The following is a 27,386-nucleotide window of genomic DNA, read 5'->3' as shown; positions in this document are numbered from 1 at the left end:
AGCACACAAGCAGAAAGTGATGACCTGCTGTTTGTAGTTCATCAGATACCGTCTATGCTGCTTATTTGACATGGTGTCCATGCATAATCCAATTTATCTTTCAGGTCCTAGTTACAGTCCTATGTGGGAAAAGTTCACGTGTCAGCATCTGTAGGATGTGTGGGTGCTCACTGCATGGAATGTGGTATCGAGGCCTGGGGGAGCCCACCCCATGCAGTGACGTCTTGGCAGGGATAAATGACTGATGTCATTTATCATAAACTTGAACCTGAGGTCACTCAGGCAGTGTACCCAGCATTTTCATCTTTGCTGTACCTTTGCGATACAAAATCCTATGAAAGAGTGAATAAGATTGGATGACTACTTGAAAGTTATATGAAACTATAATTCAGAGGTGAGAGTAGCTTGCAGAAATTAAGTTCCCTGCTTCATGTTTATGCCTGTGTGACTATTCATTTCAAGCATACTGTCTCTTTATGAGAGTAATCATGAAAACATCGAAGAAACTATATACCCAGTTACCCATATTGATCCCAGAACTATGAATAAAATGTTAATGTTCCTTTACTTTTTCTTTTAATATTTGGTATAGCTTGATATAAAGTACGAAGTCTCTATTATTATACTGTGCTCTAAAAATAGGGATTTTTATTTTGTTTTCATGCAAGCTGGGTTTGGAAGGAGATTTGAAACCTGTATGGCTGGTGTATGATGTAGGCAGGCACTAGAGAATCTGACATGTGTTCATACTCAGATTCTAAGTCCTGTGTGCCTGTTGTTGTGTTGCATTGTTATCTGTCTGTCTGTTTTTTTAATAGACCAGGAATTTGGAAAGACCTAAAGACCATGGGCTCTGTGTCTCTCTCTATATTCTTCATCACACTGCTTGTTCTGGGTAGACAGGTAAGAAGTCTGTTTATATATATATATATATATATATATATATATATATATATATATGTATACCTTTTCTAAAGTGCTGTATTAATAATGCTTTGCTGTGGATTTTAGTTAACTATCTTGGAAACAAATGCCTAAGAATCAGAATTCCTTTGCTGTCATTTGCAATCATTCCTCGAAATATGATCCCCTGCTGAAAAGTTTTATTTTTGCAATGCGACTAAAACTGTTCTTCCTTCTTTGTTCCCGCCAACCCTCTGGTCTCCTAGTAGAGGCTGTGGGTGTCAGATTTTTAAGGACAATTATTCTTCTTCTGCCTTCAACAAAGATAATTGCCCAAAGACTACAAGACTTATCTGAAGCCAGGCACCTCTGCCTCTTTTCAAGGCTGTTTTAAGTTCTATGAAGGGTGATAGGAAACAAACAAAAAGCAGTGATTTATGTATTTGGAAAGAACTCATGAAGAAGCAATGCCAATTAAATTAAATCTGTCCAATACCTAAGAGGTACACAGTATACTTATGAGTTTGGGTCTGGCTTCCAAGGCTTCCAGCTCTCCCCACCAGAAAGCTGTTAGTAATTGCATAGTCAGTTGGACGGAGTCTGGATCTGGCTCTCAAGCCAGCAGTCCAGGACAACTGTCCTCCTCTAGCTTCCCAAGCAATGTGAGCTGCATCCTCCCTAGGAGTTCACGGTGCGGCCCTCATCCATCTCCCTAGCACGGAGTTGTCCTGTCCTGCTGCAAAGCTGTTTGAGGTCTTTTCTTCCCACCCCACCACCCCTCTTACATTTTCTCTGTTCTGCATTCTTTGACTTGCAGTTTTGACAACCTGCACTATGTCCCGTTCTTTTTCCCTGGTTTCTCCTGCAACCTGGTTTTCTTTTCTCACGATTGGCCAACTTTCTGCTCTCACTCCTATTGGCGGGCATGCTCTCCCTTGAGGACCCTAGATGTGAGAGAATTGCGCTTCCTGGCATCATATCACCTAGATGATCATTTCTCAGGAAAGATTGCAGCCATTCCCTCCGTGGGATCACCTGTTTCTCCATTTCATACTGGGGTTGATTTCTCCTGCTAGATTCATCACTCAGATTCCTTCACGGCAGCAAATTTTAAGAACCTAGTATCAAATTAAATTATCCCAACTTTGTTACTGGTCCTTGAGATGATACTCAGTCAATACCACTACATAATTATGGTTGAGTCCAATGGCTGACAGTTGATCCATTACCATCTCATTGATTTAAGGTAAATAACCAAAAGTATTCAATACTGTGATTGAGCACTAATTTTACACAATTGGGTTGATAACAGTCTCATAGGGAGTCATTCCATTTTTGTCTTTAATGTAGCAAAAAGTAATATTTACATCTAGAGACCTAGAAAAATTGTTACTCCCTCTAAAGAGTTTATCATTCCTCATAACGATCCTTTAACACCAGCTATAAATCACCGAATCTACATAAAGCACCATGGGAAATACCAAGGTGAGCCAGGAGTCTGACCTGCAGTCCAGAATCATTGAATGGATGATTACTGAGGCCCCAAGCCTTCTGGGGTGAGAACTTTGAAGTCTGTGACACAGTGCTTTAGTATTCCCTTCCCCAAAGGGAGGGGAGGTATATCACAAAACACCCCATATTTGAAATAAGACTTTTCAAGTGCCACAAGTAAAGCATTCATGGCCTCAGAGTTATTGTATTTTTTGATTGGTTTATTAAATGATAGTATATGCACTTTGCAACCTATTTTCATTGTTGTTTGTGCTGCTCGATGACCATCTTTTTTGAAATGATGGAAATATGTTTGCTTTCTGAGAAAATCAGTATATTAAATATTGCTTTGGGTATCGAAGTAGCCTTGATGAAAACATAACATGTCCCTTATACAAAAAATACAGTGCGACTTGCTGTACTAAAGTCTAGTTTATGATAGATGTATTAGCCAACTCAGGGGTCCCTTGAAAAAGAAAGAAGCCCAGTGTCTCACCAGAGCTTAAACAGCAGCACATTCCATGCAGGGTCTGCATTTGAGGTGGGATACATTTATACCATCAAACCAGGGGACAGTCTGCATGACCTCAAATGAAGCTGTTGTTTTACAGGAGAGCTTAAACCTAAGAATCTGCAGGGCCACAAACTGCCCTGTACTCTAGCCCAGTGAGCCACAGCAGGGAGGGTCATGGGGTCCCAGGCAGGTCCTGGAAGATTCGCCAGGGCTCTTCCTGCTCTCTCTCTCCTTGTTGACAGATCCAAGGAAAAAAATCATTCAGTGATTTATAACTGGTGTTAAAGGATGGTTATGAAGAATGATAAATCCTTTAAAGGGAGTAATGATTTTTCCAGGCCTCTAGATCTAAATGTTACGTTTTGCTACATTAAAGACAAAAATGGAATGACTCCCTTATAAGACTGATATCAACCCAATTGTGTAAAAATAGTGCTTGATCAAAATATTGAATGCTTTCTATTATTTATCTTAAATCAATTAGAGTGTAATGGATCAACTGTCAGCCATTGGACTTAACCATAATTATGTGGTGGCATTGACTGTGTATCATCTCAATGACCAATAACAAAGTTGGGAGAATTTAATTTGATACTAGGTTCTTCTGCCCATGTAGAAAGATGTAAAGCCCTCTAGTTCCTCGTGTTGTTTTCAGAACCAGAAACAGCTCAGAACTGCCCTTGAGGCTGCGCTAGATATGAGCCACAGGAGGGAGGGTCATGGGGTCTTTAAACCTTAAAAAAATCCTGGAGGATGTCCTGGAGGATTTTCTTAGACTCTTTCTGCTCTCGATCTCTCATTGTTGACAGAGCCAATAAAAAGCAAATTCTATGTCTCCTCATGGAATCTGGGCTCCTGAAAACCTATAGAGTAGCCCCAGGCAGAGTCTGGGATGTGGGTGGCAGTCCGAGGAATGGGAGGCTCTCCAAGCAGGTTCAAAGCTGAGGAAGCCTGCTGGTCCCTCCCTGCTCCTCTCCTGCAGACAGAATTCTCTGCTCTCCTCTGCAGCACTGCCCTCTCCAAGTCACCCAGGCAGGGGCTTCATCCTGGCCTCTGCTGAACATCTGCACATGGCCTCCCCCTGTGTCTCTGAGTCAAATCCCCCCCTCCTTTCTCTGGTAAGGACATGCTTTTTGGGTTTAGGACCCACCCTAAATCCAGGACGATATTATCCTGAGATCTTTAACTGGATCACATCCACAAAGATGTTATTTCCAAATCAGGTCACATTCACAAATACCAAGGGCTAGGACTTGGAACTATCTTTTGGAGGATTACTATTCAATCCATTACGTTTGATTGGGAATTTTTTTTAAGTCTTTTCTGAGGCACCCTTCATGTGAGTTGTAATGGGCCAGCTACGTAAGGCAGAGGATTCTAAACAGATTGCATTGCTTGGGAAGGTGATAGATGAGTGATAGATGGATAGAAACGTAGGTAGTAGGTAGGGAGATTGATTAATTGATTTGGCAAAGTGTCATTTCAGTTCAGTACAGCTAGTTCCAAAAGACTGTGATTTTTTTTTTAGTAGGAGACTTACAAAATGCTTACCTGTTATGCAACAACAATGGCTATGAAAACCTGAGCAACATCCTAGCATGGCATATGAAAAACTTTCCCGCTCCCTTGGGTCAGACTTGCTGCCTTAACTGCTGCCTTGGTGGTGGTTTCATCTCATGCTTCACGTTTGTCTAATCTTGAGTGTGCACCTGTGGGGGCATTGAGTGGGGGCACTGAGAAGCCAGTGGTGGGGGCATTGAGAAGCTGCTGGTGGGGGCATTGAGAAGCTAGATGGTTGATAGATGGTTACATCTATCATTTCAGTTTAAAGCCAGACACACCATTGATTTATTTTTTTTTAATCCATTCTTCAAGTGAGAAGGCTTTTCTAGTCAATGTACAGCTTAATTTCTATCAATCCATGGTTTTGAAAATGTGGCATGAACATGAAACTTTAAATACAAACTTTTATTTTGGGGATTTTGTTCTTTGAGATAGAGTCTTATTCTGTTGCCCAGGCTGGAGTGCACTGGCTCAATCTCGGCTAATTGCAACCTTTACTTCCTGGGTTCATGTGATTCTCCTGCCTCAGCCTCCTGAGTAGCTAGGACTACAGGTGTGCACCACCAGGCCTCACTAATTTTTGCATTTTTAGTAGACATGGGATTTTGCCATGTTGGCCAGTCTAGTCTAGAACTCCTGACCTTAAGTGATCCTCCCACCTTGGCCTCCCAAAGTGTTGGGATTACAGGCATGAGCCACCCTGCCTGGCCAAATATAAACAGACTTTTAAAATATCTTTTTTGCAGTTTTTTGAAAATGGCTCACTACATGAGATAAACATAAATGCCACACCACAGGAGGAGGAGGAGGAGGAACTTTTCCCTAATGTATGGCAGATAATTTGAATCAAACATAACTAATGAATGATTATTGTTCTTTCAAATTACAAAATGTGGATTTTAACTTTCTTAAAAAACTTCCCATTTGTGCCTGAGAGGCCACTGGTGTGCACGTGTGTGTGTTTTGTTTTACTTTGTACTGTCATTGGTAGAACTCAACAAAACAAACTAAAAACTTGCAGTTAGATCTTCTTCACAGTTATTCGGCAGCAAGTGACTATCTGCGGAAATACACACTCTCCACTAAGCCCTTCTATTACAGAAGGATCCACTCGAGACTCTTTCATTATATTAAATTATTTACGTCATAGGAGGCACAAAATGATGCCAAGGCCCAAAAGACTCTTTGTCAGTAATTGGGCCTCTCTATTCCTACAATGTTAATAATAACTCGTTTTAAAATACATTATATTTTAATACACTATAAAGCGTGAAAACATGTTTGTACTAGTAGGCATTATCTTAGTTAAATGATATCAAAATGAACTTTTCTCTAAATGTAATGAATGGCATTCTGTCAGAACAGCACAACCCCAGGTAGAAAAACAAAGTCCATATTTTGCAATAGTTACATAATGATATAATTTGTGTTAGGGAAAAACTAATTTACAAATGCTAAAGGCAAACTGCCATAAACGAACACTACCGTTTTTATGCAAATCATCAAAAAATGCAGTCTCCCTACTGATGTATTCTTCATTTTTCATTTATCCATCATTTATATTCTATGCCTCTTTTCAAAAAATCATTTGAGCCATATTTTATTAGCATAAATTTGCAGGAAGCTTTAATAGCACTTTGAATTTAAGCCTCCATATAGCTGATTTCCCTGTTTCTGAGGCTGGTTCTTATTTTTTGCAAATCTATGCCAGAGGTTGACTGAAGGACATTTCAGGGAAACAGAGGGCTTCCTAGGGGGTGGCAGTTCTGTTTGGGGGTTCTTTTTTCGGTTGCATTTTGTTCTTTTTGTTTTCTCTTTGAAACCTCCACTCTCTGGCGGGACAAGATGCCTATTGTTTCTTTACCTCTGTGTCCTCTTGTAACAGAATGAATATTACTGTAGGTTAGACTTCTTATGGAAGAACAAGTTCAAAAAAGAGCGGGAGGAGATAGAGACCATGGAGAACCTGAACCGCGTGCTGCTGGAGAACGTGCTTCCTGCACATGTGGCTGAGCACTTCCTGGCCAGGAGCCTGAAGAATGAGGTCAGACCACGCGGGGCTGGGGGCTGGGAGATAGGGGCTGGATGCGGTGATGACCTGGGTGAGGGCTGAACGCTTCTTCGGTGGCATAAAGGCTGCAGTACTTCACTCACCTGAGTGTTCAAAATGGCCAAAATTGGCTTGAATTTTTCAGTTTTCAAGAAGATACTGATTGGTGGGAGAGACATCAGTTGAGAATAGTGGGTTAGAAGGACCTCTAAAAGTCTGAGCTTGGAGTTGGATTCATTAGAGAAGATTTCTTCCCCAGTCATGTAAAGTTCTGAATGTCCATTATGAGGCACTAGGGTCCCAAATATGTCCCCAAAGCAGCCCCTGCCCTCTCCGCACTGTGGGAGGAGGCCTGCCTGGCCAGCATGCGATGGAGGCTCAAACCAAGAGGCAGCATTAAACCATGCATCCCACATGCCCACTGTTTCCCTGCACTCAGCTTCCCAGACAGCCTTCCAAGGCTCTTAGAATTTCAGAGACATCAGATACATCATGAGTGTGACAGGATTTAGGAGTTATGCACAAGAGCAGACCAAAGACTTGAGTCCATCCATTAGAATGGATGGAAATGGGAATGTCATGGAGTGTTTATCCAAATGGGTTAGCTAGACTTGAAAAGACTGCAATTCAGTTAAATATTGAAATGGCTTTCGAAGCGAGATGTCGTGAGGTGTCTTCAGTATTGCTGAAGTGCAAGAGGAAGCAGACGTGTCTACATTTGGACTCAACGTGAGAAACATGTACCTGGGCATCCACCGTGCGCAGAGCCCTGTGCTTAGTGCTGTGACATTTCCCAGATGTCTGAGATGTGTAAACCACAAAGCGTCTGAGACAGGTCTCAATCAAGTTAGAGGTTTATTTTCCAAGGGTGAGGATGTGCCCAGGAAAAAGAAACATGAGTTACAGGAGGATCCGTGGCCTGTGCTTTTTCCAAAGAGAGTTTTAAGGACTTCAATACTGAAAGGAGAAAGAATATACAGTAGGGGAAGGAGGAAAAGGAATAAAAAGAGAAATGGACCAGGCAGGAGGTGGTTACATTCTTGTGAGGCTTTTTGATTCATGCTCGTTGAAACCATATTTTACATGTGAAAAGAGCGGAGTCAGGAAACTCCATGATGTCTTCCTCTGGGAGGGCCCAGGGATGATTTCCCGTCTTGTCTTTGTCTGTTACCTGTGAAAATCAGCCACTAATTTGCATTGCCAGGAGGAGAGTCAACAGAACTTTGTTTTTGGGTTAGTTTGGGGGAGTGTCTATTCTGAAAGATTTCAGGGCCCAGGAGGAGTTTTTTCCTGAGCCTTTGTGAGGGAGGCCGCCTAGGGTGCTGTGTGATCCTTCTATGTTGCAGCCATCTATGTGGGAACAGGCTGTTTCTTGCATAACTCAGTTCCCAGGCTTATCTTTTAGTGAGTTTGGGGTCCCGAGATTTTTTTTTTTTCAGAGGTATAATCCCTGTTTTTTGTTGTTTTTTTTTAAGTAGTATAATGGATCAATAATATATTTCTTACAGCACTTAAAATAGGCTTTAATACGTTTTGGGAATTTTTTTTATCGTGCTTTAAGTTCTGGGGTACATGTGCAGAACATGCAGGTTTGTTATATATGTCAGAAATCCCAGTTCTTAGGACATTTTCACTGAGGCGTGGGAGTGCAGGCAGGAAGGAGTCAGGGGTCACCTATAGGTGGATGAACTCCTTAATGGATAAGCTCAACCCTGATGGTACCAGAATACAAAGCAACCTCCAGTGAGAAGCATTGGAACGGTATTTTTCTGTAGCGGATTTGAAGTTTGGATTAAGAATAAGGCGCCAGGTGGCAGATGAGGTGCTAGACCTCACTGCTCTCATCTTCCTGGAAATGTTCAGGGCACAGTGAGCCTTCCAGGGCTACACAGCAAGTCTGATGACCCGCTGGCTTTCCTGTTTCTTCTCCTGGTGTTTTCTACATGTAGTGGGTTCTTCAGCACCCGATTTTCCTGTTGATCGCAGGTAATAAAATCACTATGTCTATTAAGGAGCCCTCTGTTCTCATTAACAGGAGTCTCGAGCCCATTTTTAAATTCAGTAAGGTCCCATGTTTCCCCTGCCCTGTAGCCAGGCTGGTGGTGGCCCAGGATACAGAGATGAATGGGTCTAGAGGTGGCCTCACCCTCCCTGGCTGCCTCCTGGGGACAGGATCCTGTTATCTCCAAGAACACTGGGGTGTAAATAAGGTACTCCCGAAAGACTCCCACCGTGAGGAAGCAGCTTCTGAATCTAGAAAGAAAGTGCTAGAAACTAGCTAGGAGAAGAGGATGAGTGGGAGAGAGGAATAGGGAGAGAACATTCCAGGCTTGAAGGGGCTACTTTTCCACAGGCACCAGGGAAGTGCCTAATTCAAGACCTGAGAAGAGCCCACTGGGGCAGGCAGAAAGAGAGCAAAGGGAGATGACTATGGGAGCTGAGGCCGGGCTCAGTGGCTCATGTCTGTAATCCCAGATTTTGGGAGGCCCAGGCGGGTAGATCACCTGAGGTCAGGAGTTCAAGACCAGCTGGCCAACATAGTGAAACCCTGTCTCGACTAAATTACAAAAAAAAAAAAAAACAAAAAAAACCTAGCTGGGCATGGTAGCAGGTGCCTTTAATCCCAGCTACTCGGGAGGCTGAGGCAAGAGAATTGCTTGAACCAGGAGGCAGAGATGGCAGTGAGCCTAGCTCGCACCATTGCACTCCAGCCGACAAGCGCAAAACTCCATCTCAAAAAAAAAAAATTTAAAGAATCTGGGAACTGATAGGAGGGTTTCTTCCTCAACATGGGCTCAGAGGAAAGCTCTGGAGCTTGAGAAGCTCTGTGCAGGTCTGTGGGGAGCACAGAAGGCACCCCGGCCCCAGGGCTCAGCCTCACAGCCTTGCAGAGCCCTCCCTCACAACCCTGACAGCCTCCCTGGCCAGACCTCCAGGAATAGCGGTTCTCTCTGCTCTTTCCTGTTTGCTTGGCTTATTCGAAGCAAGCATCAGAATATAGTTCTCCTCCTCGGAAATAATAAGAAGGCAAGATGGGGAAGGAGAATAAAACCTAGAGCCACACAGTGCAGCCTCAAATGTTAGTCCCAACTTTGTCTGTTCCTGTGAACATGAGATGGTACTTCCCTGTCTGAACTTCGCCGTCCTCATCCATAAAAGAAGCATGATGTCTTGCCTTGCAGTTGCCGGAGGCAAGGTGAGGGACATCACATGGTGTCTTCCCACTGCAGTCCTCCAGGTGAGGTGGGCATTCCACAGAGGCATGCACAGCTCCACGTCCATGCAGGGGGGACACACTTGGGAGGGAAGACAGCAGCAAAATATGGGTGTTGGCAGCTCACGATGACCCCTCCACTTCCTGCATGCCCCTGCTGTGTACCAGGGACCTTCATGCCACTTCACAGCCCTCTGGTGCTCCTGAAGATGACATGACATTTTCCTCCAAGTCTCCTAAGGACTGCTGCTGTTGGGTTAAAGACACACAGTGTCTCCTGTACCCTTCACCACACCATGGACTCCATGGTGTAACGCTGCATAGCGGAGCAGGCAGCATGGCCTAGCAGAAGCCCGGAGTGGGCAGTTAGGACCGGGGGTGAGCCCTGGCTTTGGCACTGCCTTACTGCATGGGCAGCGTGGAGACTTTCCAAGAACAAAGCAGGAATGGGCACATTTAGATGAGGCCAGCTCTGTGCCTTGTCTCTGTATTTGTCAAATAAAGAAGTGGAAGTTCTTGGGGTGTCATCACAGCCACTGTAGCCCTGTGTGTCCACAGGGACCCATCTTCAAGCATTGAAATAAATCCACTAGCAGATGACCAGTGCCTGGCTGCCAAGCTCCCCGTGGCGGCTCCTGAAGATGGTTCCTTCATTCATTCGGGAAACACAGGTTCCTCAAATCTACACCTGACTGAGGCCAGCCTCCCTCCCTGTAGGAAGATGAAAGAGCTTGGTTTCAGAGCTCTTCAGACTCGGACCAGCACAGATGGCTCCACGCTCCATAGCAGGCATGCCAAAGGTGCTTGGATTCGCCCAGGGGCGGTGATTCCTACATGTTAGACCTGTGCTCTCACTGCTGACCTGACATTGGAGCGGAGAAGAGTGGACACTGAACCTTAAATCAAGGCATCATCATTCCCATGATGATGCTGGGAAATGAAGCAGGCAGGCTGCAGGGTTCTCTGTATTTAATCATGCAACACAGAACTTCCTTTGGCTGTAACATTTCCAATTTTACTGCCAATTTCTGTCTTATAGGGTAAGTAATGGGGGTGATGGCTACTCTAACAGCCATTGTGAGACTTGGGAACTAAATGACGACAAGGAGCCCCAAGGCCCACCACCATCAGAGTGGCCCCCTGCCGTCTCTTCGAGGACCCTGTACTCCCCCAAGGGAGGTTTGCTAGCCTGTTGCTGGAGCAGTGAGTGTGGGGAGATTCTGGAGGCTTCAGTCCCCATGGGAACAGCACTGTGTGCAAAACAGAACCCACACAAAGGGCCTGAGCAAGAAAGAGAGGCACCAACACGCTGCCAAGAGGTTCTCAGAGTTCCCACAGAGAGTCTCAGAAAGGGAGAGCTTTGTTTCTGTTTTGCTTGTTTCTGAAAACACATAATGAGGGTATTATAAAGAGAGCCACCTGCGTGCATAAAACATAGCAAAGTCCCGCCCCTCCCTTCTGTGGAATGTCCCTTATGGCCATCAGACCTCCTGCCCTAATGTAGCCTCCTCACCAGACAGAAGAATCTTTTTTTTTTAGGTCCAAAACAAACTTTGTTTACTTAGAGATAATAAAGAGCTCAGTAACTCAAATACTGAATACTTAAGCTGTAGGTTAACTAGAAGTCTGTGATTCACCAGTCCTGTTTTTTGCAAGTAGAATACAACTACATTTGGTATTTTCTCTCAGTTCTCTGGTATTCTTGAAGCTTGAAAATATGCAAAACACTTTAATGGTAACTTGTTGAACAGCAATAGAAATCAGATGGTATACTTAGAAGTCAGTCTCTCACAAAAAAGACATTATATCCAAGTCCTTGACCTAATGATGCCCAGGCCAGGTGGGACTAACACTATGTGACCTTGAGTAGCTGAACAATAATGGTGCAATAATGCTGTTTAAGAATGTAGCTTCATGACCAAAACACCAAAAGCATTGGCAACAAAAGCCAAAATAGACAAATGGGACCTAATCAAACTCCACAGCCTCTGCACAGCAAAAGAAACAGTCATTAGAGTGAATCAGCAACCAACAGAATGGGAAAAAATTTTTGTAGTCTACCCATCTGACAAAGGGCTGATATCCAGAATCTACAAAGAACTAAAACAGATTTACAAGAAAAAAACAAACAAGCCCATTCAAAAGTGGGCAAAGGATATGAACAGACACTTTACAAAAGAAGACATACATGAAGCCAACAAACATATGAAAAAATGCTCATCATCACTGGTCATTTGAGAAATGCAAATCAAAACTACATTGAGATACCATCTCCCGCCAGTTAGAATGGAGATCATTAAAAAATCTGGAGACAACAGATGCTGGAGAGGATGTGGAGAAATAGGAACACTTTTACACTGTTGGTGGGAGTGTAAATTAGTTCAACCATTGTGGAAGACAGTGTGGTGATTCCTCAAGGACCTAGAAATAGAAATTCCATTTGACCCGGTAATCCCATTACTGGGTATATATCCAAAGGATTACAAATCGTTCTACTATAAGGACACATGCACACGAATGTTCATTGCAGCACTGTTTACAATAGCAAAGACCTGGAAGCAACCCAAATGCCCATCGATGATAGACTGGACAGGGAAAATGTGGCACATATACACCATGGAATATTATGCAGCCATCAAAAACGATGAGTTTGTGTCCTTTGTAGGGACATGGATGTACCTGGAAACCATCATTCTCAGCAAACTTACACAAGAACAGAAAATCAAGCACCACATGTTCTCACTCATAGGCGGGTGTTGAACAATGAGAATACATGGACACAGGGAGGGGAGCATCACACACTGGGGTCTGTTGGGGGGAAACAGGGGAGGAACGGGGGGGGGGGGGGAGTTGGGGAGGAATAACATGGGGAGAAATGCCAGATATAGGTGAAGGGGAAGAAGGCAGCAAATCACACTGCCATGTGTGTACCTATGCAACAATCTTGCATATTCTTTACATGTACCCCAAAACCTAAAATGCTATAAAAAAAAAAAGATGGGGCTAAATGGAAAGGCCCAGAAAAGGTTTTTTAAAAAAAATTAAATCAAAAGAATTAAATGAATGAAATAAATTATATGTTTGAAAATGTAAAAAAAAAAAAATTTAAGTCAGTTTCATGTGCAACTAACTCTTACTTTGCAGACATTTAAATCTATAAGCTCACAAACTTAATCCAAAAAAAAAAAAAAGAGTGTAGCTCATCAAAGTTTCTGTCCCCTCTACAGTGTCAGAACCAAATAGTGGCATCCGGCCTGAGCTCTCTTCCTCCCTAAGGTTTCCCGGAGCAGAAGCTCCAGCCCTTGCTGAACCTGCATGACCGAGCCCGGCTGACGCTGGGACCAAGAGAAGTCCCTCCAGACAAGAGCAGCGCTTCTCAAAGTGAAGGCCCACCTGCAGCCCCTGCTAAACAGCCCATTTGTGGTCCCCACACAAGCCTTACTTGACCTCCTGAGCCCTGCAAGGTGACTGAGAGCGAAGCATCTGTCCCAGCCCTGGCACCTGTTGGCTGTGGGGCCTCAGCGTCCTCACAGAGACCATTACCAATTTTAGAAGCAATAATTTAGATGAATCTCTTAGAACTGTGCATGGCGTGTCGTAAATATCGTTAGCTATCTCTTAAGCAAATATCCCAGATTCATGCAAAACTTGAGAATCACTGTCCCTGGGAATTGATCAAAAGCTTTCAAAAAAGGCTCTTGCCTGACCTGAATACAGTGGAAAACAAAACCCAGTGTAAATTGCTTCGCTCCTGTTCCTGGCATTCGAGAAAAAGCACTGTGGGCAGTCTCTGCCTTCCCAGCGTCCTCTCAGCAGGGTGGGCCGAGCCCTAATGCTGAGTGCTCAGTGCCTCCGAATGCAGAGGCGCGGGGCAGCTTCTGGGACGTGGGGTATGTAGGAGCAGGTCCCCTGTGTAGGTTACCCCAGAATCTACCACACTAAATTCATTTCCACTAAACCCCTGGTGATACTGCTCTGAGAGTCTTCTGGAAATAATACAGGAAAACAAGTCCTCGGCAAAAGCAAATATAGCTATACTTCGCCAATATTGCGGGTTCGGTTCCAAACCTCTGCAAAAAAGCGAATACCACTATCAAGTGAGTCACAAATTTTTGCTTTCCCAGCACATATGAAGGTTATGTTTACACTGTACTCTATGTATTAAGTATTCAATAACATTATGTGTAAAAACATGTACATACCTTAACTTTAAAATACTTTATTGCAAAAAATACTGACACGGAGACACACAATGAGCACACACTGTTGGGAAAATGGTGCCATTAGACTTGGTAAAGGCAGGGCGGCTGCAAACCTTCACTTCATGAAAAACACAGTATCTGTGCAGTGCAGTAAAGCAAAGCACGATAAAACAGGGTCTACCTCTAAGCCAAAAAACAACAAAGAAAGAGGACCTGAAGTCGTGTTTGATTTCTCTGCGTGGGACCAGCTTACACCTGCCTCCTTTCTGACTTAACTAGTGAAATGCTTCATGCATAAACAGGATGGGTGCTGTTTCCCTGCAGAGTCACAGAGTCACTTTCCTGAGGATGAACGGCCTCCTGAGACCAAAACCGATGGTCAGCGCTCTGGGAGAGACCAGGGAGCAGTTCCGTTCCTCTCTGTGGCACAACCTGTGGTTGAGTCCGGGGCGGGGGATCTTTGGATAGCCTCAACTCCATGGCTTCTGGAACAATCCTTGGACGATTGCTCAGCTTATGCCAAGGCCTGCATTAACACAGATCATGTCATTTTTATTCTTCTACCCACTGTATCAATCCACAAAGAGTCAAGAATGATGTAATCACTCTAACAATTCTGAAAAGGTTTTTTTTCAATGGAAACGTGCTCATAGGCCTGCGCATGGGCATAGGGCTGGCTGCTTGTGTCTGGGCCGGCTTTGCAGTGCCTCTTCCTTCTCCTGGGCATTTGTTTTACTTAAAACTTCCTGAAGCTTCTCTATCAGCTGCTGTCATGACCAGATTCAGCACACACGGGCATTTGTTTTACTTAAAACTTCCTGAAGCTTCTCTATCAGCTGCTGTCATGGCCAGATTCAGCACACACAACCCTCAGGCTCATCAAGAGAGTTCTGTGCACCCAGATGGGAGCCTTCTCTGTTTCGGAAGCCTGTTCTCCCCACCTCTGTGTGTGGCAGGAACATTTCTGAAAAGCCCCTTTGAAGGGCATCAAAGCCAGCTCTCATCACTTGTGGAGAACGCTGCATTTTGTCACCAAATCAAGCCCGTGCCAAGTCCCCAGGTGGTAGAGGATTGTGATCCAGACAGCTTCATTCAGAGGGAGCCAAGGCTTGATCAAAACAAGCCACATGAGCCACAGATGCCACCACAAAAATTTGGGAAACACATCTCCTGTGCAAACAGCACCTCCCATTCTGATGTGAGAGCCCTCCCAGTGACAACCGGGCAGATCCCTCAACAGCGCCAAGTTTTAAGCTCTATGAGCACATGTCCTCTGCAGGAGGTCAGGCTGACATGCCCCTGGGGTTTCAATAGATGCTTCTGTACTTCTAGTCATTTGACTTCCCTGAGTAAATTAGGCATTAAGTGACAGTCGGGGACACCAGGGCTTAATGTTTCCCACATAGGTCAACTAAGGAAATGTGCAAGATCCAAAGCCTTTATGCAGCCCGAGTCGGTGAGACAAAGCACCAGTCTGGTCTGGAAGGTTGGAGACCTGAGTGCGAGTAGCAGCTTTGAATGTTTTTTAGAATACTTTAACCCTGTGCCCACCTGGATGAAAAGCTCCAGACGTCCCCACACCTGGGCCCGCAGCACCAATCATACTTTATGATGTTTTCTTTGTTTTCCCTGTCTCTCCAACTAGACTTTAAGCTCCTTAAGGGCAGGGCCTGTGTTGTTTTTGTGTCCTTAACACCTGATATGAAGCCTGACACACAACAGGCCCTTTGAGAGGCCACATGTGTGTGTAACAGGGTGTCAAAGGGAATTTCAGCCTGTGACACTAAGAGATACTTGCTCTCTTATTCCAAAGGAGACATCAAACGGTGTGCAGAGCTTACAAATGACTTCCTGACCTGCAGGGAGTTTATGAATTGGCCAGAAGACTAGAGGTTGAAAGAGTGTTTGGACAGAATGTAGTGGGGCTAAGCTCCTTCCTAAAGGGGAAGGTGGGGATCCGCCCTCACCTCCAGCCTTGTGAACAGGCCAGAACTGCTCAGCCTGGCCTTGAGTCTCTGAGTGGTCTTGGGAAGCATCTCCAGCTGGGGAACACATATGGCAGGCAGGTTCTGACACTTGGAAATGCTGAACACAGGAACTGATGGGGCATCTGGGCACGCGGGATGGGGAGCTGGGGTTCGGGACATGGCTGGACTGTCCGTTGTTTGGACGGCAAAGAGTACCGAGTGTTGCTCAAGAACCAAGCAAGAAAAAGAGAAGTGGTGTCAGGTTGTTTTAGATCCAATGTTACAAAGCTGCCTGGAGTGGGGGGGCAGGATGGGGTGAAGCGACCGTGGCAGAGAAACTCAAAGAAGCAGCCTGAAAGCCTGGACCTGAGAGGGTGATGAGGAGCAGGAGGGATGCACATAGCCTCCATCGTGGAAGACTTGGGGGTGGGGGGATGTCCAAGGATGGGTGAAACAGCAGGGAGCCTTCCAAAAACCCATGAAAGCGTCCACAGGGGACACCAGCTTTGAATATTCAGGGAACGAGATGCAGCTAATAGGAAGCTGTCCTGCCTCAAGCCTCTTCCCCCTTCCCCTGTTCTCTGTTCTGGATGGTTTAGAAAACCCAGCTGGCAAGTTAGGAAGAGTGGAGGTAGAAAGAGAGGTGGAGAGAGAGTGGAAACCAACGGATCCCCTCCTCCGCCTGCAAAAGGCTCCCGCTGGGGAAGGGCACAAGCCACAGGTACAATGAGGGCAAGAGTTTTGCCTATTTCTGGGGCCGGGGCCTCTGATTATCAATGAGAGGACCTTGCATTACACACAGTGACATGAAGGGCCAGGGGTAGTCCCAGGTGTTCGTCCAAGATAGGGAAAGATCTAGCCACACTGCAAAAACTGAAAGGGGTAGTGGGCACAGAAATGCATTTGCTTCGTGACTATGTTTTCATTCCTTGAACTTATTCAACAGAAAGGTTACATGTGAATGAATGTCAAGGTGACATTTAAACTTACTTTCAGTTCTAAAGCTTGGTAATGCTTTTGGGTAACTATATGCTGGACATGGATCACCCATTCTAGACCTTGAATTCCAAATTATCTTCAAAAGCTGCCACCTGCCCTACCCCAACCCCCAGGTCCTCTGGAAGCATAAGGCAAGCTCAAGTCATCTGCCAGTCAGCATATAATCCTCTCTAGCCCCAAGCCTAATCCAACCATGGGGGGGGACCTCTCATGAGTTCAAGGCATAGTTCTCAGCCCTGAAAGTTTCACAGGCTCCAGAGAATTTGGGAAGCCTAGAAGTTTCCATGGTTTTCCAGTAGTTATAGTTTTATGGAAGCCATGAATCTCAGGACCAGGTGACCAGTGACTGGAGCTCACCCTGGACATTCCCCCAGAGGTTCCAAGTGATGCTCTGCCAAAGAAGGTGTGTGATCAGTTTGTAGTCCAAGCTTTCCAGCAGTGTTCACGGCCTGCAGAGAATCCAGGGATTGGTCCTGGCCCTTCCCCTCAGCCAGCTGGGAGCCTTGGTGGCACCCCCAGCTCCCGTGAGCTCCATTTCCTCATGTAGTCTGTCATTCTTAATCAAGGCTGCACAGCAGAATAACCCAGAGAACTTTTCAAAACCATGCCCATACTTGGAGCCCAGCCTAGGGGATGAGGGTCAGTTGGTGAGTGGGGAGGCCCAGGCACCTGCCTTCTTGGAAGTCCTTTAGAGATTCTCCTGTGCACCCCCATTTTGGTCCTGTGTAATGAAATGACATGTCAGATCCAAACTGCCCATCAGTTCAGTCTTGCATTTCATGATCTCCAACTCCCAGATACCCTTAAAGACTCTAGAGGAAAAGACAAAGGTAAAATGACAGGACCTGCAAGTGTCAGAGGCCCCATGCTGTCCCCACGCCAAGCAGTGAAGCCCATGATCTTCCAGGAGACTTGATAAAGTATAAAGTGTAGCATGCACAAGGGTGGATTCTACTGTCAGACATGATAACTGCAACCTTGGGCAAGTATCGGAACCACTTTGTGCCTCAGTTTCTCTATTCGTAGATGGAAAACTACAATATCAGCCTCATAGGGTTGTAGTTGGGGTGAGTTCATGCAGGTAAAGTGTTCAGAGAGGTACCTGTCCTACCATGTGGTGAGCGCTCAGTAAGTGCTAGCTATTGTCATGCTTAGTCTTGTCATCATTATCATTCCCCAAAGAGCACTCTGGCCAGTGTCAGCAGACAGTGGGGAAATGCAGGCTACAGAAAATATGTCCTCGCCTTGCTAGATGCACCCTTTCCTTACGGACAGGGAAGCCAGTGGCGTTTATACCACTTTTTTAAAACTGACTTTTTTTGAGATGGCGTATTGCTCTTTCACCAGGCTGGAGGGCGGTGGCCTCTAGGCTCACTGCAGCCTCCACCTTCCAGGTTCAAGCGATTCTTCTGCTTCAGACTCCTGAGTAGCTGGGACTACAGGTGCACACCACCACACCCAGCTGATTTTTGTATTTTTAGTAGAGATGGGGTTTCACCATGTTGGCCAGGATGGTCTTGATCTCTTGACCTCGTGATCTGCCTGCCTTGGCCTCCCAAAGTGTTGGGATTACAGGCGTGAGCCATCGCGCCTGGTCACAGAACTGACATTTTTAACTCACACGAGATCCTAGGGGGTTCTCATCGCTGTTACTCTGACCCGCTGGCTGCAGTCAGCATTGCTAGCACTGTGCCTCACCTGTCACAGGCTGCCTACCAAGGCTGAATGTTCAAAAAGGCAACTTTGCAGAGCGAGAGAAAACACAATTATGCACAAGAAAGCAGCTCAATCATATTGAGCACAAAATAGACAAGAAAACCTTGATTTCATTGCTCATGTACTTTGTACAGATTTGGAGGAAGTAGTGGGCGTTATAGAGTGGCTGGTCCTGAGACCCAGAACAGGACATGAGTCCACTTTTTCTCAAAACTGTGTGGCCTTCAGTTGGGTTTCCGTGGCTCTGATGGTTTTGTGAGGGGACCTCGCTAGGGGAAGAACTGTTCCTCTGAGGTGCCACCAAACCTTGGAGTTATAATACTATTTAAGTGTTTGCTGTCTGCAAAGGAGCTCATCTGGGTGCCCCAAAGAGCAGGGCTTACTGATAATGTTCATGTAGAATGGATTCCTTCGCCCTGCCAAACACACAGGAAGCACCCACCACTAGCATTTTTCCCTCTACTCAGAAGTCGGCCATCTTGTCTAACAGAACTCTCCTCACCTTGCCTGGAGAAGAAAGCATTGCCCATGCCGCACTGCATCCTCAGTGGCCCCGGCCGGTCTGCCTGTGTTGGGGCCATCTCAGGGGTCTCAGAAGCCCTTGCCAGTGACAGGCAGATCCTCCACACCTTGGACTAGCCCACAAGACCACCTAACAGCTCTTCCTTTCTGAAACTTTCATTGTTTCGAAGGTGTCACTGTTTTAGGAAAATTATGGAAACATCTTGAAATTGTATTTACAAGACATTGCAATTTAACTCATGTCTATGGATGAAGAACTATGAGCCTCTTTCTATTTAAAAACAAAAGAATATCCCTAGTAAATGTAGTCAGTGTCTAATATAATATAAATAAGTAGACTGAGGAGTTCTTTTGGTTCTTTCTCCTGTAATAACGAGTAACTTGATGAATTCCATATGCTCTTTTCAGGGGACACCGAAGAGGAAAATTCATCAAGACTCCCATCCAAATACTAGAGCCATAACGAGTTATTTCAGGACAATCTGATAGTTTGGGAAAACATTTTGTTTCCTTTTAGTTGTTTAAAGGACGCTTTTTCCTAAGCCAGAACTCTGTGGTCTCTTGTCATTGTGTAAGGTCAATATGATAGAGAGGTTTAACTGGCAAGGCACCTCCTCTTAACTGGTAGTGACCTGAATCCAGCTCATTAGAAGCCTTCTCCTGAGAGCAGCAGCAGCGTGTAGATTGGGCCACGGCTGGGGTGGGGCAGGTGGAGTAGGCATTTGGGTGATTTCTCGGTGAATCCTGGCATAAACAAAACACTTGCATGTGGAGTGTTTTTGTTTAAAGGTCAGTCTCCTAGTGATCAGCTTGTGCTTTTCTCCCAAGCAGGACCTATACCACCAGTCCTATGACTGCGTCTGCGTCATGTTTGCCTCCATTCCGGATTTCAAAGAGTTTTACACAGAATCCGACGTGAACAAGGAGGGCTTGGAATGCCTTCGGCTCTTGAACGAGATCATCGCTGACTTTGATGATGTAGGTACTGAGAGTTGCCTTTAAAGGGCAGGAGGACACCCAGTCTCACACCTTGATGTTCCTGTGCACTTGAAGTTAGTTCAGGATAGAGGCATATCCTAAAACAACTTGTCCTTTGGCATGATTTCTGGCATCTGGCATTAAAGGCTTTTGCTTTATTTAGGTCTCTGACTAATTTGAGGTAGACAAATACATTGTATTTTTGAAGCTGGTGTGACTGCTAGGAACAGCTACCAAAATCTGTTGAATCAAATGTGGATCCAGTGTGCTCATGGATCCTCTACAAAGGCTTGAATTCTAGATAAAATACTTGCCCATCTCTTTCTATGTAAAAAAGATAATATATTATAATAGATTATTATTGTATCTGTGCCTACTTCAATGCCTCTGTCAGATATCAACTTGCACTATGCATGGATGACATTTTATTATTGAAAATACAATCTGTATGGGGGAATAATACAACACGCTTTAGAAGGGACAAAGTGTCTGTTTTAGAATTTGAAATAGGTGTCATTTTTCAACTTTCTGCATAGAGAATACTATGTTCTATTTCCCAGCAAGAGCAAACACCCCTCTGGTTTAAGGATATTGCAGCCACATTATTCTTATCACTATCCTGCAAAATAGAAGAAAATTGACATCTGTCTGGGAGCTTATGTTAGCGATGATTCATGGAATTTTGAAATACAGTGATGTGGCGAGATTATATAACACAGTGGCTTCAGGCAAACCACCTAAATGTCTTGTGGGCCCTGTGTGTTTTCTCTCACAACCATCATCACTGTGAGGTTGATGCTAGAAATTCCTGGAGAAATCATGACCACCAGAGATGACCACTGCAATCCCGGGGGCATCATGACAAACAGTGGCTGGGAATCTCAGCTGCTCTTCAGTGAAATAAATACTCCCAGTACTAATGGGTGAGTAACAGTGGATATGTGGATAGGTGACACAGGGATTTGCTCATCTGTCTTAAATTATTTGATATGTAATCCTGGAGGAATCTCCTCCGAAATCAGGAGTTCCAAGGAAGGGGCAAGAAAATGCTCTTGGTCTCTGGTCAGTGCCGTTTGAGCCTGGCCCTCCCAAGAAAATACAGACCTTCCAGGGCTTCCATCACTTGCAAGCCCATTCCTCTTCTTTCCTACAGCGTCTGTACTTATTCATATCTTTCTTCCATCCCAGCTGAAAGCCTAAATTAATAGACTAAGGAGGAGTCAAGTGGGACGCTGATAACTGATTCGAAGACAAGAAATATTAAGGCTCAGGCCAGCTGCAGTGGCTCATGCCTGTAATCCCAGCACTTTAGGTGGCCAAGGTAGGAGGATAGCTTGAGCTCAGGAGTTTGAGACCAGCCTGGGCTACATAGGGAGACCCTGTCTCTGCAAAAAAAAAAAAAAAAAAAAAAACATTTAAGATTAACTGTTCATGGTTGCATATGCCTGTGGTCTCAGCTACTTGGGAGTCTGAGGCAGGAGGTTCACTTGAGCCTGGAAGGTGGAGGCTGCAATGAAATATGATCATGCCACTACACTCCAGCTACTGTGACAGAGTAAGACCCTGTCTCTCAGAGGGCAAAAGCCAGTCCTCAGCATGAATAATTGATCATAAATCATTCTGACAGTGCAAGAAAAGACCTTAGTCATCAAATCATACTTTTATATTTATGCCTTTCATATGCATAGTCAGGAAATTTATTCAAGCCCATTGTCATTTGCATCATAATTCATCTTGGTTCCATCACTAGCCAAGTTTGAATGGTAATTCATGTTCCTTGGAAGTAAATCATGCTGCCGCACTTTCCTCAAAGGACATGCTCTGTATGAAATATATGAAGTGTTTGTTCCTGGAAAATCCCAAGGCCCAAGGGTGCATAAGCAGTGGTTGAAACAAGTCACGGTCTTCTTCTGAACCTGTCAGGGTTACCACTTGCAGGGATCTGCCCTGCAGACTTTGACTCAGCAATGGATGAATAAAGTACACTTACACACAGATAATTTGCTAGTTTGACTGAATGTGTCTGGGTGGCTTACAGGCACTTTGGAGAGTGCTGTAAACAGTTGCAACTGTTGGCCTTCTTCAGCTAGTGAGATGTGCATTTACTTAGTAAAGCTTAATTGACAAAGGCTTGAAGCAACACTACTACAGGTTGAATATTAAAGGACAGGTTCTGATGCCTAAAGCAAACACTATTAGTGGATACTATCTTTGGCTGACTTCTTTCTGAAAGAGCTATTGGGCTCAAAGGTTAGTTTTAAGACTACATGAGTAAACAGATTATGCAGATAAACTCTTCTATCTACTTTAGTTATTTGCTTTTTTTTAATTAAATAAATGTAAAAAGGATTTAGGCTGCCTTCAGCTGAAATGTCTCCTGAAATTATGCAGATTTCTTGGTCTTCCAAGAAGGTTTGTGAGTATATTCTATAACTTTCTATAATATTTTTTCTTTAATATTTTTGTCACTACCTTGAGTGAATCCTCACATGAACCAGCAATTGAGAATGTCTCTATAAACTGCTCAGCTTCAGGTCAGCATCCAACTGAGTAACTGGATGGTTGTCATTGCTTCACAGCTTCTGTCCAAGCCAAAATTCAGTGGAGTTGAAAAGATCAAGACCATTGGCAGCACATACATGGCAGCGACAGGTCTGAGCGCTGTGCCCAGCCAGGAGCATGCCCAGGTAAGACGTGCTGGACACCTAACAACACAGGTGAGCCTTAGCCCCATCCACAAGCCACCCTGGGACCAAAACAGCAATGCAGTGACCCAAGAACTGTATATTATGTACAACCTAAAGCTCAGGGTCAAGGTCCTATGAGAGAAGATGAAAATTCTACACTTCTTAGTGTCAGAGGATCTGTTCACAGAAATTCTGCTGGCCAACAGGAGAAGAAAAAACAATCGGTGGCTGCTTGTGACCAGATAAATACACAATGAAGTAGAAGTAGAAGATGAAAGCTAGTTATATAAAAGAGACTCAATAAGGATGGCTCTGGGTCTTTTCATTTAAATGAATGTAGTCAAGGCCGTGTGCAGTGGCTCATGTCTGTAATCCCAGCACTTTGGGAAACCATGGCAGGTGGTTCTCTTGAGCTCAGGAGTTTGAGACCAACCTAGGCCACATGGTGAAACCCCATCTTTACCAAAAAACCAAAAAATTAGCCTGGTGTGGTAGTGCACACTTGTGGTCCCTGTTACTTGGAAGGCTGACATGGAAGGATGGTTGAGCCTGGGAGGCAGAGGTTGTAGTGAACTGAGATCTTGCCACTGCACTCCGGCCTTGGTGACAGAGTGACACCCCATCTAAAAGATGAATTAAAATCAAATAAGATAATGTGGTCAGAAAACAAGTTGGCCACATGGAAATTTGATTGAAAAGGTGATTTGGGCAAAATTGAATATCTTCAATCAACTAAGGTTTTCAAGATTTTCTCTTGTGTGTGTGTGTGTGTGTGTGTGTGTGTGTGAGAGAGAGAGAGAGAGAGAGAGAGAGAGGGAGGGAGGGAGAGAGAGAGAGAGAGAATATATGTAGCCAAACTTGCATAACCTGTTGGAATATTATATCAGTAGTGGCCCATAAACAAGACCCCTTTTCCCCTCAGGACAGTGGCCTTTGCTGTGGAGCCTGCCCTCTGCTGGGGAGAGTACAGAGGAACTGAGCTTACCAGAACACAGTTTCTGTGGACAGGCAGGTTCCCAAAGACAAGAAGGGCTGAGCACTGTATATGAGCCCCTCTCGCAATACCCACCTCCCGTGGGAAGAGTGAGAGTGGGGAGAGAGGCAGTAGGCACTGTAACATAGCTCCCTCCTCAAGGAATGTCAAGAGAGGGTCGTAGTTTCCTGCTTGACATTTATACATTCATGGGCAAAGGACAGAAGTAGATAGACATCTGACTCAAGATGGAACCCTAGCATTTTTCCAGTTGGATGGAGTAATATATATTCTGTTGGTTCTCCTCTTCAGGTGATTGCCTTCAGATTATTATTTTTAGTGAGTATATATTACTTCAGTAATAAAGAAAATAAAAGAAATAAGCAATAAAAGAAATCTCAGAAGAAACTTGCCTTTGGATTCTGAGCAACACCGTCACAAGCTATCGTGGAGCCTGCAGCCAAAGGAAAACTGCTGTTCCTTCTGCATGGTGTTGTATATTTTTAATAGCTAGGGTTTTTTCCAGAACATTGAAGTGTTTAAAAAATTGGAAAAAAATGTAAAATAGAGATATTAAAATGTACAACATTCTTTTAATTTTAAATATTCTATATATAACCCAAACCAGAACTAATTATAATTTTACTTTCCCGGCCTTCATGGAAACAAGTATATACTTTTCCAATGCCTTTAATGTTCTGGAAAACAGAACATTTAAAAAGTAACATTAAAACATGTATAGAGACAGACATTTTTCTTACTGCCTCAGGCTCTAAGATAGTCAGCACAACACTGCAGGACCTATCCGTCTTAGTCTGCTTGGCCTGCCAGGCAGAATACCACAGGCTGGGTAGCTTAAACAACAAATTTATTTCTTACAGTTTTGAAGGTTGGGAAATTCAAGACTGAGGTGCTGGTTGATTAGGTGTATGGTGAGGGCTCCCTTTCTGGCTTGCAAACAGCAGCCTTCTCACTTCTCTCAGGCCTCCCATGGAGGCAAGAGAGAGACAGGGAGAGATAGAGAGAGGTGGTTTGTCTTCCATTTTAATGAGGACACCAGTTCTGTTGGATAAGAGCTCCACTCTTATGCTCTTAGTTGACCATAATCACCTCCTCACAAAGCCCTGTCTTCATACAGTCACCTGGGAGGTCAATGCTTCAACATATAAATTTTGGAGAGGACACAATCCTGTCCACACCAGTATCTTCAGTTAAAATTTCATTATTTTAGTTCATCTTGAATTTTTCTACATTAATTTTGATTTTTAAAAATACCGCACTAGAATATTATTTCTCATGATTGCTGAGCTTTTTGCACCTTCTGAAGTTTCACCCCCAAGGTGAGTGCCTCACTTACCTCAATCTCATGCAGCCGTGATTGGAGGCTTCTCCAGTTCATCTAAGGAGGTCCGTCAGGAGCACTTCACCCGATCACATCCACTCCAGCCCTTTGCTCTTGGACAGCCAACTACAGATCCTTTGGCAGGGCCTTGGAGTGGGAGATCTTCTGGGGCACCACCCCGTGAAGACCCATTCCACATTCAGTGTGTGTGTGAGGACCTGTGGGTTCACCCTCCATCACTCTACAGCCCAGTGTGTGTATGTCTCCCTCTTGTTCCTGACCCTGACTCTGCCTCCATCAGACCTGGTCTGGATCATCAAGAAAAGTCTTCAGTTCTTTTCTCTCTTTTTCTGCAGCCATACTTTATAGACCGATGGTCCATATCCACTGCCTTTATCTTTCATTTTCTACTTTCTGTTTCTATACCTCCCCAATCCTGCCTCACTAGTGCCATCAGGAATTCTACCCTTGATGACCAAAAAACACTCCCAGATTCCAAATTTCAAGTCCAATCAAATTCTCTGAGCATTCATCCTGGGTTGCGCCCTGACTATGGGTGGCCATCACCTTTGCCCAGAAATCCTCCTTTGGCTTTTGAGCCTTTCCGTTGTCTAGCCCCAGCCTGTGGTCCCTGTCTGTGGGACACTGTAATATTCTTTCCCCAGTCCCTCTTCTCCATCAGGGATCTCTCCTAAGACTTGATCCATCACCTCTGCACGTTCAGTCTCCACCAAAACCTCTATCCACTGTCTTAAGTGTACTGCACTTCTGTTACTTTATGCATGAAATGGTGATCATGCCCATTGCATGAGGCTGTTGGGAAGACTATATTTAATATGCAACATACTTAAGTGACTCCATGGGCAGAGTAAGTAATAAAAATGCTAACAGTAATAATAATATAGTAGTGGTTTTTACCGTGTTTTGCATGTTGGTACCATTGCTGCTTCCAATAGAATAGAGGCTTGGGCCAGACTTGTATCACTTCCAGCTTCCTCTAGACACCCCGTTTTCTAACACTACTGCCATTTTCTTCTTGTCCTCCCCAGTTGAAAACGGGGCCCCAACCCTCTGCTCCAGCAGAGGCAAAGGAAAGTTCATCACAATTGATTTGGGGAGAATAACATGCCTGATAAATATACGTGCTAATATTAGTTACTTTTATAAGAAATGAATGTCACTTTTACCTTTTGTAACCTGCCCAAAATGGGATTAAGTCTTTGCTTCTCTAGTTATAAACAAAATACTTTCTATACCAAATCTTTAGTCTGGCAACAAAAGATATCTAGTTTACAAAATATGTAGGGTAACCCAAGGATTGTCTTTTGCTTAAATCCAAAAAGAGGCAAATTATCTGGGTAATAGCCTTTTGAAACTTAGCCTTTATTTGTAATTACCCTGCATTTTCTATTTGCAGTGACAACTTACTTACCCATTGAGAAACAAGTGCCTAGGAGAACATCAGCACCCAGTGCGGCAGGGCTTTTGTGCCTGGCTCTGTTTTGCCTCATTTGTACTTTTTAAATGAAATGATCTATTCCCATTTTAAGCCCTGACCCATCCCCCACCTCTCCTTACAGTCTCTACACCTGCCCTCAAACATGCGTGTGCTTTTGTGCAGAACAACCTGGGTTCTATCCTCATCCTCCCCAGGTGTGGTGCACCCATGACCTGTAGCAGCACCACCAGTGGCAATTGTTACAATGGTTTCCAGGGACAGCCCCAAGCCTGCTGTATCTCTGGGGTGGGCTGGGGACGCCCATTCTCACTAGTTTATCCAGGTGATTCTGATGCTTATAGAAGATGCCCTGCCTGGTCAAGGAGCCTTTCAGAATCTCACCCATCAGCAAGGCCAAGGCTCCAACTTTCACAGAAGGTTTTCCGGTGCCCCGAACTGGGGAGCTTTGCCTCACCTGGCTGTCTGGGTCCAGGACTTACTTCTTTTTTCACTATTTGCTACCTGTCATTTTCAACTTTCTTAGAAGTGTGTGTATGTTTCTTAGCCAACATCCAGACTATAGCATGTGCCATGTCCTATGCAGTGGCCCTCAAAGTTCCCAGCAGGGCCTTTAAGCAGCAATCACCCATGTGTGTTCAAGGAGTGATTGCACCTGTGCCTACTCCACCTCTCAGACAGTGTTTAGCTTCCTTCACTCTGTTTTACAAATCTGCTACTTGCAATGCAAACCCTCTGATTTCTTTCTCTGACATTGTTGAACCCTTACGAATGGCTCCTGAGCCCTTACAACAAGCCTAGGAGGTAGT

The 27,386-nt window shown here is 44.6% G+C and overlaps 1 protein-coding gene across 1 annotated transcript in view; it reads left to right on the top strand.

Moving 5' to 3' along the window:
• Positions 1-27,386, top strand: part of ADCY2 (adenylate cyclase 2) — a 450,913-nt gene that overhangs the window by 403,058 nt on the left and 20,469 nt on the right. The window contains exons 19-22 of the mRNA XM_032279123.1: positions 819-903; positions 6,357-6,515; positions 19,973-20,119; positions 22,699-22,806. Coding sequence (XP_032135014.1) covers positions 819-903; positions 6,357-6,515; positions 19,973-20,119; positions 22,699-22,806 — 499 coding nt within the window. The remainder of the gene's footprint in view (positions 1-818; positions 904-6,356; positions 6,516-19,972; positions 20,120-22,698; positions 22,807-27,386) is intronic.

This window comes from Sapajus apella, unplaced genomic scaffold (assembly GCF_009761245.1).
Source record: "Sapajus apella isolate SASKATOON/1434 unplaced genomic scaffold, GSC_monkey_1.0 scaffold11, whole genome shotgun sequence".
NCBI classification, from domain to species: Eukaryota; Metazoa; Chordata; class Mammalia; order Primates; family Cebidae; genus Sapajus; species Sapajus apella.
Note: the sequence above shows the minus strand (reverse complement) of the source record. Positions and strands in the feature narration are given on the sequence as shown.